The sequence below is a fragment of the Brachyhypopomus gauderio genome, chromosome 2 (assembly GCF_052324685.1).
Source record: "Brachyhypopomus gauderio isolate BG-103 chromosome 2, BGAUD_0.2, whole genome shotgun sequence".
Lineage (NCBI taxonomy): Eukaryota > Metazoa > Chordata > Actinopteri > Gymnotiformes > Hypopomidae > Brachyhypopomus > Brachyhypopomus gauderio.
In genome coordinates this window covers 24,905,610-24,922,570 of record NC_135212.1, presented here as the reverse complement: position 1 = coordinate 24,922,570, position 16,961 = coordinate 24,905,610, and the positions used below count along the sequence as shown (strand labels likewise).

Here is a 16,961-nt window from a genome sequence, read left to right as displayed (position 1 = left end):
TCACCATCTCAGCTCAATCTCAACACCATCTCAATACAAGAGAGGCCTGACTCCCTTAATACAATCGCTGACCAAAAAGCTCTTGAGCTCAATTACAGAAGTCACATTATGTGAATTATGGTAGCTTTGAAAGCTGAGGATATGTCACATGTTGCTATGTCTATGTTTTTAAATTATTTAATCTGTGATTTAAATCCATTAAAATTGTTACATATTGTCACCTCACCAGAACAATTTATATCTCATTCACGTTCATATCTCATACCGACGTTCAGCGGTATTTAGTTCCACCACAAAGGAAATCTGTTTGTTTCTGAAGTTACTCTGTATTCTACAGAGGCCCTTTTTGATTTCCTGTACTACCTCCTCCCATCCACTAGGTGGAGCGAGAGAAAGCAGTCCTACTGACCAACCTTCAGGAGTCCCAGACGCAGCTTCAGCACACGCAGGGAGCCCTGACCGAGCAGCACAGGCGGGTCAACCGCCTCACCGAGCGCGTCGACACTATGAAGCGCCTGTGTAGCGATAAGGAGCTGGACGCTGAGGAAACAGAGAAAGGGGACGTTTCCAACGACTGCCAAGAGTACGAGATAGGCATCAACGGCTTTGAGATCTTAGAGTGTAAGTATAAGGTGGCCGTAACAGAAGTCATCGACCTCAAAGCGGAGCTGAAGGCTCTGAAGGAGAAGTTCAACCTGTGCGTGGAGAGTCAGTCAGAGGAGCGCAGTCGCTGTGAGGGGAAGCTGCGGCTTCTTGACGAGCACCTGGCGTCCCTGGAGAAGGAGGGCCGCGAGAGCCGCGAGCGAATTGGCAGCTTGGAGGCGGAGCTAAGGAGCGCGCTGGCCATTGCCTCCGAGAGCCAGGGCATGCTCAACACTGCTCAGGACGAGCTGGTTACCTTCAGCGAAGAGCTGGCCCAGCTGTATCACCATGTCTGCCTGTGCAACAACGAGACGCCCAACCGCGTCATGCTGGACTACTACCGCCAGAGTCGCGTCACACGCAGCGGCAGCCTGAAGGGCGGCGATGACCCCCGAATATTGCTGTCACCCCGCCTGGCCCGCCGCCTTGCTGCTGTCGCCTCCGAGTCCTCCAGGAGTCCTCAAGACTCGCCCTTAAAGGAGGCCCTGGATGTGGGGAGAGGGGATTCACCCAGCCAGCAGAGCCCCAACAGAAGCCTGTTTGGCATGCCAGTGAACGTCACCTCACTCTCAATGTCAGCTGCCCCAGAGGCAAGCGGAGACCTTCGCAAGGAGCCGATGAACATCTACAACCTGAACGCCATCATCCGAGACCAGATCAAGCACCTGCAGAAGGCCGTGGACCGCTCTCTGCAGCTGTCTAGGCAGAGGGCCGCCGCACGGGAACTGGCCCCCATCCTGGACAAGGACAAAGAGGCCTGCATGGAGGAGATCCTCAAGCTCAAGTCCCTCCTCAGCACCAAGAGGGAGCAGATCGCCACTCTGCGTCTGGTCCTTAAAGCGAACAAACAGGTACAAGCACCAGCTGTGCTTTTAAGGGACCAGTGTAAAAGTTATCAGCAATACAGTACACATAACAGAAACTCATACACATAGTGTACCACAGCTGAGATGTTCCTGGGGGGCTTCTGAACTCCTACAATACTCATATACACAGCTGGGGTTGATCTCTAATTATAACTAATCTCATAATCCTGGGTGACATGTTGTCCTGGTTTCTCCACAGACTGCAGAGGTGGCCCTGGCCAACCTGAAGAGCAAATATGAGAATGAGAAGTCAATTGTGACGGAGACCATGATGAAGCTGAGGAACGAGCTGAAGGCGCTGAAGGAGGACGCAGCCACCTTCTCCTCCCTCAGGGCCATGTTTGCCACCAGGTACTTCCTTCTTTTGACGTGTTTGTGACATATGGTTGGGAGGAGTCCCCCAGTGCCCCAGATGAGTCGTGATCAAAGGTCACACTTGCTTTCTTGTGTAAGCCATGGCTGTTTATTCATTTTCTGCTTTCATCACTGGTTGTAAAAGTCCCATAACTAATAAACAACGTAAAGCAACATATAGCCTCCCCTCTTACACACCTATGAAATCTTGTGTGTGTGTGTGTGTGTGTGTGTGTGTGTGTGTGTGTGTGTGTGTGTGTGTGTGTGTGTGTGTGTGTCTACTAGCTTACTTTGAAGGCTGTTTAGTTTTGTCTAGAAGCTCCAACAGTGTACTAGTGTGACCCAGCTGAAAATGAAGATATATGTGGTTTTTCCTCAAAAGTACAAAAACTACCAATTTTGCTTATTATCTACATCAGGCGTACTCAACTAAATTTGTCCGCGGTCCAATTTTGGCAGATACCTGTGCCCTGAGGTCCGGTGCGGCGGGGGGTGGCGAACGTAAGTTGTTGAGCGGGGGGGGGGGGTTGTGATGAGAGAACGTGAAGACGTGAAGATTGGGCGTTTTTAAGTAAACAACCATTAAATAATGTGATAAAAAGCGAACTATTTCGAGTATATGTATAAATATTTAACTTAATTATGTTTAACATGCTGGGAAATATTGAAATGGACCTTGAAAGTGACGTACAAGTGCTTTAATTCCACCTTATAAAGGTGTATGAACCCTGAAAACGTGACTTTGTTCATTGCGCTGAAGCGCGGCGCGAAGTTACAAAATTCGAGAGGTGCACAACCTCTCGAACCGACAGCGCGCGAGGCACTCACGCACGGGCGGAGCCACAGCGATTACGTCATTTTCGCCGCGCGGACCCTCGCGCCGCTCGCGAAGCATCAACCAGGCAGGCTTGTTGTTGAGCGGGGTGGCGAACGTAAGTTGTTGAGCGGGGGTGGCAAACGTAACACTCGTGACGGAGTGTTTTTTCAATAGCCCTGAAATAAATGCTACGGTTTTGTTTTGGTCCGTATCCAGTTAATCAGGAATGAGATTGGGTCCGGACAGGACTGCGTTCGGGTCCGGATCCGGACCGCGGTCCGCCAGTTGAGTACCCCTGATCTACATTATGTATTCAGCATGTTTGCAGCCTGTGCAGGTTATGTTTAAAATGCCTTAAAACAGTGTTGAGTTCAAAATAAAGCATTTTAATAACACTGATATAATGGGTATTAGTACACTGTCTCAGCAGGTGGATGAGATTGTGTGGCTAAATATAACAGCAGAGCAGGGAGCTGAAACAGGCCTCAGGTGAGCCTGGGAAGGGAACTGGTGGTAGTGAAAACTAATCACAACCAATAACTGATTGACCAGATTGAAAACTGAATGACCAGTCATCCTGTTTCCTCTAACACTGTCCCTGGAAGTCAAGTCCAGAGAGTCTTCCTGGACTGCCCAAGCTCAGCTCTGCTTTCTGGACTAATCATAGTAGTACAGTACTATAACATGCTCATAACAGATAGCAAAGTTATAGTCCGGGTGTTGTATATCTAATACCAATGTATCTAATATTAGTCTAATATTAATGTGATAATCATTACTATTGTTTTCCTAATATTATCATATAATTATTTGCATTATCTGATATTAGTTTTAGTTAGATGACATTAATGTGAAATCACTATTGTTACTTAATATAAGTGTAAATGCATCTGTGTTACGTGCCTAATATTAATGTCAAGTATTTAGTGTATGCCTAATCATTTATGAGGAGGGGCCGGTCATGTGACCCCAAAGCTGTGATGTGTTTGGCCTGGTCTGTTCCTGACTTGTCTTCGGCTGTCTGCAGGTGTGATGAGTACGTTACTCAGCTGGATGAGATGCAGAGGCAGCTGGCGGCCGCTGAGGATGAGAAGAAGACGCTGAACTCTCTGCTGCGTATGGCTATTCAGCAGAAGCTGGCCCTCACACAGCGCCTGGAGGACCTGGAGTTCGACCACGAACAGTCCCACCGCAGCCGTGGCTCAAAGGTCGCCAAGGCAAAAAGCAGCCCTCCCAAAGTAAGTATCAGAACTGCACCCTTCGTGACCTTTAACCCCGCCCACACGCCGGCCACACCACCATCCCTCCTCCACAACCGCACAGCCAGCACCGCCCCGGGCCCTACGTCCCCGGCCGACGTGCCCTTGGCGTCTTCCTGGACCTCCTCGGCTCAGCCGTTATTTGCGGGCCAGAACCAGTGGATGTTGTGTTCCCAGACATTAGCTTTAGACCCAAGGGTACTGTGTGTCGAGTTTTGCCATAACGTTAACAGGCAAGATTTCCCAAGATCACCTGGTGCTCATTGGCCAACATCTGTTCCTTCATCTCTTTATCGGTCTCCTCTTGTGAGTACTCGACAGCCATCAGCAGACTCGGTGAGATCTCGGACGTTTCGTACTATGACTGAGTCTACAGCTCCACACCTGCGACAGTAAACTGCTTGTCTTATCCAAACGCTTACTCCTGAGGCTGAGTACGTAATACGCAGGAGGACAGACTGGTTTCCACCAAGTTAATCTGACGTACTCAGGGAGTCAGAGACAAAGACGTGAGTGACATTGCACCTCTTTTTTGAGTCTGCACTTTGTCTTTCGGTTGGTTTTCAGCATCTTTCGGTTGGATTTCAGCATGTATTATTTGTTTCCACTATTTATTTAAAATTGCTATTTAAATCGTGAAAATTCATTTTGAAATTATGCAAATAAAAAAATGTATAAAAAGGAACTATTTTCATGAGGATTTTTTTTGGATATCTACTATCTGTATACTGAGAAATGGAATTTGATTGCTTTGCCAATAGTTTAATTGGCCCTATCGATCCCTGCATATTGTCACATTATTTCTGGCCAGCTTGATTGCTGAGGAATTCAGTATTTCTTATGTACGATACAGTTATCTCAAATGTCTGAAAGTACCAAATTATTAGACAAAGTGCAACACAAAAGCATTATCTGTTGTTAGCTTGCATGAGCAGAACAAACAAGAGTCTGTGAAGTTGGTGCAGCTTCCTGCCACAAATCACAATCAGTGCTCAGATCCATTCGGTTGCATTGTGTAACACCATGGGGCTTTTTCTAGAGCATTCTCTATGTATGCACCTGTGTTCATCAACAATTGCCACATGTCAATGCCCAAATTTGACATCAAAATGACTGCAAGTTAACAGGTCGGTTTGAAGTGTTTAATGTAAACACAGACATCTCGGAGGGTCTGAGTGCTGCTATCATTATTATTATAGATTTCACATTAATATCATCTTTTCATTTACTGTGATGCGTAAGGCCCCTCAGGCCAAAAAGTATTGGAGGAGAACTTTAGTCAGTGGTGGAGTTTTGCATTAACTCTAAATCAACTTTTGGTTTCAGACAGATGTGTGGTGTGGTGGGAAATTTGTGGCAACAGTGTGGCCAGGGTTCTCTGTACATTACTGAGTATGTTTCTGGAGGTGCATTTAGAGAGATGTTTGGTTAACCTACTCTTATCTTTGTTTAAATAAGAGTTTTCAAAAGAAGCATGGTTTTATGTTACTTGGCCAGGTGAGGGCGCTGCTGTATTGTGTGTTTGGCCATTGGGTTTTTAGCTTGTGTGAATAATGAGCTCTATTGTGCTGTAGTTTGTGTGGAAACCAGTCTGATACACTCCTGTGTACCCAGCTCTATGTTCAAAACACATGAAGATCAAATCTACCAGTAATATACACAAATGTAGCTGGTTACCTCAGACATGTTAAAGGTGACATGACTACTTTTCACAAGCTACCAGTTCCCTGGTTTCTAAATTTCTATGATATGCTTTACTCGAAATATGACAAGCAACACAACACCTGCCTCACGCCGTCCGAACAACTTATGGGTTGAGCGCCTGTTCCTGCAAACAGAAATGACTACTCACCCCTATCCTGAAGCAACAGTAATTGCACTGACTGTACTGATGACTGAGCTACATGAGTTGATGCTGTTGATGCTGAAACTTTCCTGTCACTTCAACAGGTGTCAGTTCAAAAGGTGATGCACAGGTGGTGCACCAGGTGCCTCTGTCTACATTAGTGATTGTATATCATTCTTATTATATAATATATAAGTTATACAACACTGTTTGATCTGGTCAGGTCTCATTCTAGCAGTAACACACTAACATGTACCTACACACTGCAAAGTGTGACCATTTACAAAATTATAGATGGGAAAATAAATTCATCTAGCACAATATACTAATTTTGCTAAACCCTGATTAATGTAAATGTGCCATATTTTGTCAATTGTGATTTTTACACCGCAATCAAAATTTGTCCTCCGCTTTTAACCCATCTGTGCAGTTAGAACACACACACACACACACACTAGTGATTTCGAGGGGGCACATGTGCCCAGAGTGGTGGGCAGCCCTAGCTCGGCGCCCAGGGAGCAGTTGGGGTTAGGTGCCTTGCTCAAGGGCACCTTAGTCATGGCCTCAGGTCTGGGAATCGAACCCACGACCCTCCAGTCACAAGACCAGTTCCGTACCACCAGGCCATGACTGCCCCTGATTAGCAGCAAGAAACAATTAGGAGACATCTACATCCATTGATATATTGTTCTGTCATGCTCATGTGTTTATTAAATGAAGACCGTCTTACAAACATTCAACTAACAAACTAATAATAACACTGACATTATTGTGAATCCTGCAGCCAATAACGTTCTCGAAAATTGCATCCAATATATAATATATGCTAAATGGCTGAATGGCAAAAGAAACTCATAGCCTAATAAATGTTTTACATATTACTCTCATCTGTGGTTTTGCATGGGGAGAATATTGATCCCTCTTTTAGTAAAAAGTTTTGTTTGCATACAGGTTTTTTGCCAAGTGTAGCTCAGATGTTGCCATCAAAAATAACTGAATAGACTCGGCACCTCAACGGTTGTCTGACCTTCCAGTTTGTGGGTTGGTTGGCATGTGGGTTGTTAACATGAGCCCTTTAAAACACAGAACACTCACTCTGCAATGCCAGTGCTGCTCTCAGACGTGTTTAAACATGCAGCTAAATCATAAAATTGCAGCACCACCCTGAGAATTATGGGAAGGAAGGAGATAAACACTTAGAAGCCAAACACTAAACAATGTCTCATCTCCTGAACTCAGTATGACCCATTTACTGTACGTACTCAATCATCTCGATTCCTGAACCAGCTGTAGTTTATCTACTTCTGTGAAGATTTGCATCTCGTACCTGTGAAAATGTGCAAATTTGTAGGCATCACACATATGTTTACGTTCAGCAAACATATTTTAACATAATGTGAATGTGTAACTAGTGGGAAGTTTCCAAGCCAGGATGTAAAGGGAAAGAAAGTTTTGACCTCAGTACTGTCTTGGCTTAAGGTTTGTCCAGGTAGCCAATCAGTGCCAATTACTTGATGGTAGCCGAAATTGTGGAGATGTGCAGCTTATGGTCTCTATGAGCCTGCGTGCCTCACTTAGCCATGGCTCCTATATGAGACATGTACATTAAAAATAGCCTTTACTGAACCTCATTTACTGTTCCCACTCATTGATCTCATTCTCTGAACCCGCTCACCGAACCAGCCCACTGAACCAACTCATTGAACCAGCCCACTGAACCAACTCACTGAACCAGCTCACTGAACCAACTCACTGAACCAACTCACTGAACTAACTCACTAAACCAGCTCACTGAACTAGCTCACTGAACCAACTCACTGAACCAGCTCGCTGAACCAGCTCATTGAACCCACTCCCTGAACCCGCTCACTGAACCAACTCACTGAACCAGCTCGCTGAACCAGCTCACTGAACCAACTCACTGAACCAGCTCACTGAACCAGCTCACTGAAACCACTCACTGAACCAGTTCACTGGTCAAACGCTGTCTTCTCCTTGACCTGTTCTCATTATCTTGGGAGAATAGACAAAATAACGTGTGGAGCAGTCATGTAGTCCTGGGTCTTGTCTCTCAGATTTCAATTATTGCCACAGGATGGAGACACTTGAAGTAAAAGTGTTTTCTTATATTAATGTTTATTGAAATTTGTCTTGACTTTTGAATCACTGTTGGATATTATGCATTGATAATGTAGGTTATTGTGTGCTGTTTGGTGAAGTGTGTCCAGCTGTGTTGTTTCTTTGTTAGTGCTTCTCTTTACACTTATGTACCTTCACTACCATCAATGATCCATTATTATGTAGGTTTCTTCATAAGAGCTGTATTATAATAATGAGGAAATCATTTTTTCATCATCTGCAATTTACATCTGAATGGTGGATCTGTCAGCTCTTTGTGCTGTTCTACACATCCACTACATCTTCCTCTTCTTCGTCCTTCAGTTGCATCCGTCATTCTCGTTCTGATCATTGTCATGACAGCACACGCCTCTGCTGGCTGTGTGATTGTGGGTTTAAGGATTAAAATGTCACAGTGGTTCATGGCAGTCACAGGGTCAATTTCTCAGAATTTTGAGTTTCTCCATTTTCTGTCAGATAAATTGTTCCTTGTGTGTGTGTGTGTGTGTGTGTGTGTGTGTGTGTGTGTGTGTGTGTGTGTCCTGGTGTGCATGTGTCTGTTACTAACTCTGACTGTCACCCCTCTGTATATCTTGTCTAATTTATCAGTCTCTTGTAGATTGTCAGCAGCCTGCTGCATCAGTACCGCCACTCTCCCCACAAGTGAAACGTGGGAGAGCATCCCCACTCCGCAGGTAACCTTCTCTAGGGAGAATCCTTCCCTTCCTCCCGCTTAGATGCTCAACTCACTCAATTTGGACAATTCTATACTCATTGATACCAGGTGAATAAATTGAAGAGTGCTCTTCTACAATAACTCTTTCTTTCCCTTCCACTATTGCAGTCCAAACATTGTGATCACTCTTCAAGAGGATCAGCTACCAGAGTTCAACTCCAGGCTCCCATGTGACCCTTTCAGCTGTTTGGTACATCCGTCTCATCTTCAAAGCCATTAGCCCAACCCCCCACTGTCTCCTCCCGCCCATTGGCCCACCATACTTTGACAAGAATAAGACAAGCCAGGGGACACTCTTTCAAAGGAACTCCCATCCAATCAGGTGCTCCTCCTTATGTGACCTCAGAAGGACCCTCCCTGTTTTCACTCACATTGGAGGGCCTGAACTAGGATGCACTATTTTATTCTCCTTGGTGATAAAATAAGTAATCTGCCAAAGGAAAAGTTATGTAATTAATATTGTTGCCTATGGCCTATTTAACAGTTATTTATTTATCTACCTATTTATGTTCTCTATTTATTTGCAAAATCTTGTACAGATTTATTGGTTGTTTGATGTTGATTTTCTTTTGAAATGGAGGTGCAGCTTTGCTTTGGATGTTAAATTTGCCTTTTTATGAACTTCATCATCTTAGATGTACTAAGATGTTTGGTGAAATGTTTCAGGCTTAAAGTTATTTTAATTTCTAAAATTTGCATTGAAACTGGATTGTAACAAAACAGATGTGTGTTCCAGAAAATGGTGAAAGTGTGTCTTACCTGACTGTGTGATAATCAGTTAATGGTGAGTTATTGGTCAGGTAATGGTCAGGTAATGGTCAGGTAATGGTCATAAATTATGCATAAGAAACTGGTTTGACTTTTAGACAATGAGCATAACAGAAAGGAACTCCATGTAATTCCAGAGTGTAATAAATGTAATGTTCAGCATGTATGGAAACAACCCTGAATATTTTACTCCAGTGCTCGACTGACAATTGATTTTGATTTTTAATTATGAATCTTTCCAAGGTGGTGCTTCCATTACAGTGATAATAATGTCGAGTTTGTTATTATTATTAGACGTAGCTATATATATATATAAATATAAAAGTTTTTACTTTTGCCACACAACCCTTAAATGGATTCAATTTTATATTTGTGTTCTCCTTTTTACTGCTGAAATGGTGGTTTTGTGGGGTTTCAGTTTGACTGCTACTGTAGTACTGAAGGTGACAGGCTGGTTTGACTGGTGAGTCAGGGTAGGCCCTACTGGTTCTGTACCGGTATACTTGCACATTAAGAGAGCTTTTACATCTGGCACCCTGAAAGTTCTGACATTCAAAGCTTTTGCATTATGTTTACACCAAAAGGGTTATTATGTTATTATGGGTGTCCTGAACTCCATAGTCTGTCGTCTGTTCACTCTCCTCTCTATACCCTCATAACATAAGCACAAACACACAGTCTGTGTACTACAATAATAATGTTCATTTGGCCGTGCTGTATTGTTAAATATACCAGCAATACTATTTCTGATACTCTCTTACAAAATGCTAATACAACTAAGAAACTGCCCCACAGTTAGTATTAAAGTGTTAACATGTGACTGACAGCCACTTCCTCAGTATGTAAGAAAGTGTCTGTTGTCAGAGTGGAACAATGTTGAATTTCTCTAATGCTCTAATGACACTCAGTGAAGAGGTTATGGAATCAATGGCCCCATTCACGAGTCTTCCTAACATGTAAGGTATCACATCTCTGAGTTTACATGGAAGGGTGTTAATCATTCTCTATAAGATGATTGTCTTCAGCTAGAAATATTGGGGTTGGTTGATTTACATCTGAGGGGAACTGAAGAGATGTGTACAAAACAGGACAATCAGCCTTCTTGTTTTTGATGAAAGCATAGCTGTGACAGCAGGACACATCTTCCTTTTCCTTTGTGTGTGTATGAGTTCACTTGATATTATGAGTTATCTCTGTTTGTGGAATAAAATATGATATTAAGATTCACATCTGGCTGTTGTCATTGGTGAACTGTCAGCCCCTGTGTGAGAAATCCTCTTCTAAATGTTGTTCAGTGCAGAAGGCCCTGCATATGAGAACTAAAGAAACGTATTAATGACAGCAAGGCCAGCCTGGGTCACGCCTAGTCAAATGTGAAATATGGTAGAAAACATGTCAGCGCATTATCTCATACAGTGCTGTTGTATAACATTAAGTAGTCTTTACTTTTAGAGACATTCTCTGTTAAATACACTAGATTTTTTTAAGGTTTTAACTTTTACAATGACGTGGAGATGTGGGGACTTCTTATACTACCTATATATTCGCGCGCAGGTCGATCTGAATGGATATTAACCGGTAATATTCAAATATTCTATATGGCAATGGCATTGCTTTTGCATATTTAGAGATAACAGCATTAAGCTGACATTTTTATCTTTTTCATCAGGCATTGTGAAACAGCTATGCTAACTGTTGAAGCAAAGCACATTTTAATTCCACTTTAACTGTACTGTATTTATTTCAGTTTCAAGATGTCCTCCAGACTTCGCATGTATAGCCTATCACTGATAGACTAATTGACAAACCCTGAGAAGTTTATATTTAAATTTCAGCCTAATGTGAATCGAATATGCATGTATTTGTAAATTGTTAATATTGTTAACTGATTGCGCCCAACTAAAAATAAAGGGAATATTTGTACCAATCGCTGCGTCAGAAACAGTAAACCAACCCAATGTGTAAATATGGGGCGGTTCGTTGACCAGTCAAGGTGATTTCTGCGAGAAGACGTGTAGGAGTTCTGGGGAATGGCTGTAGCTTTAAACTTGCTTCAACATACCGTGGAAGTGCAGGACTAACCCATGTAAGTAAAGTCTGCTTTGCACAACGCAAACAGTGAAGCTTCTTCAAGACGCCTCCCGGTTCTATTGTGCGTATGCGGTTCGGTTCTTTTTTCCAGCCGATATCCATTGGCAGTATCATCGCAGAAGAGCAATGCTGGATATGTCTAACCAAGACGTGAGCGACTTCAGGCGGACCGCGTTCAGGAGGAAGACCAAGGCGTATGGAGGCTCCGTCGAACACCATGAGTGTACAAGTGATACAGGTACCAGTAGGTTCGGTACTTCATGGACCGGGCAGGGGGCATAGATGTTGTCGTGAGTCACGTGTCGGTTTGAAAGATTAAAAGTTTTAAAAACTTTACATATATAGAAATTCCAAGTTTTTTGTTTCGATTATTTCACTTTATTGACCGTTGGCGAGCAGCAATCATTTTGTAATTGTAAATCTGCGGTCATAGGTCAGAGTTTGACTTTGACTTTACAAGACAACCGGTCTGATTATTTACCGTATGAACTGAAAGCATGGAACATGAACTGGGATTTCCAGCCGACTCCCACAACATAAGCTAGAGGAATGACGGGTTTTTGTACATGGAGCTCTGGAGACAAGTCCCGACTGGTCGGGTAAAGCGGCTAATTCCTGCCCGCTATTCTGATTGCGCATTTGCATAACCTTAATGTTGTATTTGACTATTTACTATTTAGTAGCGGGTTAAATCGGTATGTTTATCAACCGTAATAATGTGTCGACCAATCCCTCACTACTGCTTTAATCTCCTACTACACTGGAGTCTATGGCATTTGAGACTAGATTGTGGAGATACTGGACCTGAGGGAGGACTGAGATGTTCCCAGTGACGCGTGAGAACGAGTCTTTGTATATCAACAGTATAAACAGTCCACTGTGAATGTAAAACTGAACTGAGACTATTACCTACTCATTTTACCAACATAGGGGATGTTGGTTTATGATTTCAGCCATTTGCTTTGTTGACATTCCAAGGTTAAGGGGCAGAGAAGTCAATCTCATGTTTCACTGAATGTGAGCTCAAAGAAATGTTTTTGTGATACTGCTTTTGAATCTTGAAGCAGAATCTTTGTCAAGCGTGTCTCCAAGGGTAGTGTGCTTCTTCACGCGCTGTTACTGTACTTTAGTGAGTTTGGGTGTTGATATTGTGGTTTATTGTTCTTCGGGCTCCCACTCAACCATCCTCAAACCCTCCTTAAAAATGTACTGCTGCCCTCATTTTTTTCAGGATAAAATGAAAGCTATCATGATCGTCATGATCCCCAAAGCATGTCCCCTTTAATCTTTCTGTCTCTCCTAGGTCACTGTAGCACTAGCCTTTCCAACCTCTGTTCTGGTGAGCCTGACTATAACTGATCATTTCCATATCTAAACCTTCATCATGTCAGCTTGACTCTGCCCCTGCCCCCAACTCACTCCCTGTTTTTTTACTTCTACCTGTCATCTCATTAACCTCTCTCACGTCTGCTAATGTCCCTCGTGCTTCAGAAATGGCTGCTGTCAACCTTATCAAGAAACTAGGCCTCGGCAGTTCACTTACGTAAACGTTTAGATCTCGGTTTCTAGCCTTCCTTTTGTCTCTAAAAGTTGGGTTGTTGAAAGATTTTCTAAATTCCAGACATTGTCTTCCATCACGTTTTTCTATTCAAGCACTTAGACACTCCTGCCTATGTTCTACATTGTCTTTTGCTCTCCTCTCATTCTGGTTCTGAATCTGTTCTTTCCTTTCTTGGCCTTTGACACAGTCACAGCACTCTCATTTCGTGGATTTTCACTATTGGATTTACTTGTGCTGTGCTCTCTTGGTAAAACTATTATTTGATGGATGGGTGTCAGTCTGTTGGGAGACACAATGTAACACAGCTGCTGTTACTCAGTGTTCCCCAAATTGTTTCGAATTTACATCCTGACTGAAACATCATGACTTTAAATTTCACTGCTTTGCTGTTGATATTCAAATATATTTTAACATCAATCCCACAAAATCATTTGTACCAGTTACACTGATTTCTTGTTAAATCACTGACTTTTAAAAATGAAAAGCCAAGAAAAAGTAATGTATGATTATTGGTACCAAGCCTGCTGTTGCAGCCTGCTCAAACAGTTTGATGATGATACTGCAGTCGGTCCCTCTTCTGTTCCCTGATGCACTCTTTGACCCCTGTCTCACCTTTGACCTAAATCCTTAAGACTGCATTTTCCATCTTCACAATATTGACTTTGTCCAATGCTCTCTTCTAAAGATGCTGATATCTTGGCACATGCCTTCATTACACCTGTGCATCACTACTGCATCTCCCTATTCTGTGGTTTACCCTCTAAAACTCACTCTCTCCAGAATATTCAAAATTCTTCAACCACACTGCAAATATCCACTGAGAAATCTGCCCAGTTTACCCACATTCTTGACTAGTTATACATGCACCTGTTACAGAGCGTGTACACCATAAAATCATGCTGCCATGCACCTACAAGTCTTTGAACTACGACTTCCACAGGTCTCATCTCACAAACGGTCATCTGCGGTTTGCAAGGTGACCTCTGGTCCAGGTTGTCCACCGTGGGTAGAGGGTCTTTTAGTGCTGCCAGTGACCCCTGTTGACCTACATTCCTGCAACACACTTTCTATTATTATTATTATTATTATTATTATGAGGATAATGATAACAACAATAACAAATGTTATTATGTTATTAATGTAGCATAAATAAATTTGAAAATAACAATACATGTTAATATTATAGCATGTTATATATTATTATAGAATATTTTTGTTTGTTTGTTTTTATTCATTTATACACTATTCCCCCCAGGTTTAACTTCACATATTAACTTTAATCTTTGAACTAAAACTAAGCACAGCTACAACAATGTGCCTTATTTAGAGAAGTGGTGTCGCCCTCGAGCCCTGAAACTGTAGTAAAGATCTTCCCTTTGTCTGTCTCCTGACTGAAAGCAGGAGACAGTCAATACAAAGCCATTCCATCTTGATCAGAACTGTATGTCCTGATCTCTGTCTTTGTACTTTAGTGTTGTAAACAAGAATCTCTGCATTCGGAACCTGAAATCACCCCAGAACAAGTACATCGGCTTTTTGAATCAACCCCAAATATAGCCAAAGGCATATTCAGACTGCATAGCCTGAATGATCAACTCATCCTGGGTGTCACTCCTAAAACAGAGCTTCCTAAAAACATTATGAATTCAGGTAAATTTTACAGTATAGTAATGTGTAGTCTACACTTTCCAGCTGGGTTTCACACCTTAACTTTTACAACAGGGATTGTGGTACTTCAATCCCAGATGTTCAGGCAGTGATATTACATGAATGTGAAATCATCTGATCCATTTTCAGGAAGTTTTTGGTTTCTGGGTGAGCTTTATGGGTGCTTGCACTGGAGCAGAAATAACAAGGCTCAATAAGGGCGTAATGTTTGTGTCTGTGTGTTTTACAGAATTGATGTGTTTTTCTATGAACCAGAGGGTTTTTGTTTTGGGGACATACGTTCCAGCAGTTGTCCACTGTACACATGCTAAATGACTCCCTAGCTCAAGGTACCTGAGATTTAACAATTTAGCATGTATCTACTGTGTGTGTAACCTGTTCTATCCATCTGAGATCTGTGCATGTGTGTATGCATGTATTTAAAATGCTGATCCTGCAAGCAATCTGTCCATTCTCACCAGAAAATGTGGGCTTTAAGGAAAACATTGGCCTGCAGTCCAGTTCCGGGCCATCTGACTCCAAACTGTAGAACCCATGGAGAACCGTCGGTGCTGCCAAAGTCAAAACACGAAATAATCAGAAAGCACTGTTGAACTTGAAAGGCTTCGTTGTGTGTGTCTGTGTGCTTGACTAACTGGAACTGTGAATGTGTGCATGTTTTGTGTGTGTATATCTGTATGACTCTTTCTTATGTGTCTATGTCTGTGTCTCTGTGCATGTATATGCACACCACGTGTGTGCATGCCTTCAGAGGAATTAAACTTCCCGCTACATAAGAAATTGACTGCACTTGAATTCAGAAAACCCAGAACTGTCTGAGTACTGCAGCAACTGATTGATTACATAAAGGCAAAGTTAATTTGCTCACTGAGCTCCTGAGAGGTGGTTTGGTGTTTCCAGCCTGAGATATGAAACAGAGAGACAGACTGTGATTGGCTGGTGAACACAAGCCCTGGCCTGTAGTAAATAGCGCAATCAAAGAGGGTGTGGAGTGTGTACAGCAGGAAAAGGGTGCTCTTCATCCACATTTCCTTATCAAGCACACACACACACTCAAAGGTTTGTCCAGTATCAAGCATACAGACTGACACACACACACAAACACACACACAAAACCTTTCTCTCTTTTATAGCTATGCCTTTCTTGGGTTTTGTTTCCCAAGAGAGATTTTTTTGCAGCGGCTGTTATGTTCTTGGCTTACATTTTCATGTAATGGCAAATAAGTGCCTGCAGATGGCAGTAGAACTGTTTTGTATTCATCCGTATGTAGAAGCCACTGAAAGATGTCTTTAGGGTCGTTTCTTCATACAGACAATCGGTGCCTTGTGTTCCAACAAAACATGTTCTCTTCCTCTGCTCGGCAGCTGTCACAGTCACTTCCTGTCCCTGTTTCTGTGTCCTGTGAAAAGCGTTGTTTTACCTCTCGTTTATTAAGTGAAGATACTGGACTAATAGCAAACAGCAAATATAAACATAGTAGATTAAGCAAAGTAAATTGGAATGTAAGAATATTGGTGCAGTCCTGATGTGAAGCATATCATGGTGAAATGAGGTCAGTGGGTTGAAGCAGTGCTACTTTTCAATAGTGGCTGGGCCTGACGTGCATTGTAGGTCAGTACCTGTCATTGCTAATTCAAAACTAGTTTTCTCTAGTTCTATCTTTATTGTTTCATGTTGCCTCAACAGTAAAAACCTCGTTCTGCATTTTCATGACTCTTGCCCAGGAAGGGCTCAGCGGTGAGCAGGACAAAATGCTGCCTCTGCAGGACAGAGGGGCGCCAGGTCTGCAGCTGGAACCCTCTCTGCTGCCTCTGCAGGACAGAGGGGCGCCAGGTCTGCAGCTAGAATCCTCTCTGCTGATGCTCCTTTTTGCTAATGATTCATAGCTAATATTTTTGCTTACATTTTGATTCAATCTGTAGTGCACATATTCATCTGTATCTGCCTGTAGTATAAAATAACTTGTTTGTTTTTTTCTTAAAAGAGCTTATTATTATAATTTGGTTAGATTCTTCATGAATGATTTGTCCGAGGCTGAAAATAATCTGTATCAGATGATTTGGTTGTTGCTGCAAGCATGGGCCTTGGGGGGGGGGGGGTAGTCTAGTAGGCAGAGCAGCTTCCTGCTGAAGTCCTGTAAAGACAACACTGATATTTCAGGAGCATACTGGGTAAAATGGCCACCCAGGCCTAGGGGGAGACTGGGGAGCAAAGCAGAACGGACCTAGATTAGT

General features: G+C 42.8%; 2 protein-coding genes across 6 annotated transcripts in view; both read left to right on the top strand.

Moving 5' to 3' along the window:
• Positions 1-10,633, top strand: part of bicd1a (bicaudal D homolog 1a) — a 48,420-nt gene extending 37,787 nt beyond the window's left edge. The window contains exons 5-9 of one of the 2 annotated variants that reach the window (XM_076992378.1): positions 381-1,493; positions 1,708-1,859; positions 3,707-3,917; positions 8,512-8,597; positions 8,747-10,633. In XM_076992378.1, the coding sequence (XP_076848493.1) occupies positions 381-1,493; positions 1,708-1,859; positions 3,707-3,917; positions 8,512-8,597; positions 8,747-8,858 (1,674 nt within the window). In that variant the 3' untranslated portion in view covers positions 8,859-10,633. The remainder of the gene's footprint in view (positions 1-380; positions 1,494-1,707; positions 1,860-3,706; positions 3,918-8,511; positions 8,598-8,746) is intronic. The other variant, XM_076992380.1, reaches the window with a different exon arrangement.
• A 704-nt stretch (positions 10,634-11,337) lies between these two features.
• The window catches only part of fgd4a (FYVE, RhoGEF and PH domain containing 4a), a 39,181-nt gene continuing 33,557 nt past the window's right edge, over positions 11,338-16,961 (top strand). For all 4 annotated transcript variants that reach the window (XM_076992370.1, XM_076992368.1, XM_076992365.1 and 1 more), the window contains exons 1-2: positions 11,338-11,492; positions 11,589-11,735. In XM_076992370.1, the coding sequence (XP_076848485.1) occupies positions 11,624-11,735 (112 nt within the window). In that variant the 5' untranslated portion in view covers positions 11,338-11,492; positions 11,589-11,623. The remainder of the gene's footprint in view (positions 11,493-11,588; positions 11,736-16,961) is intronic.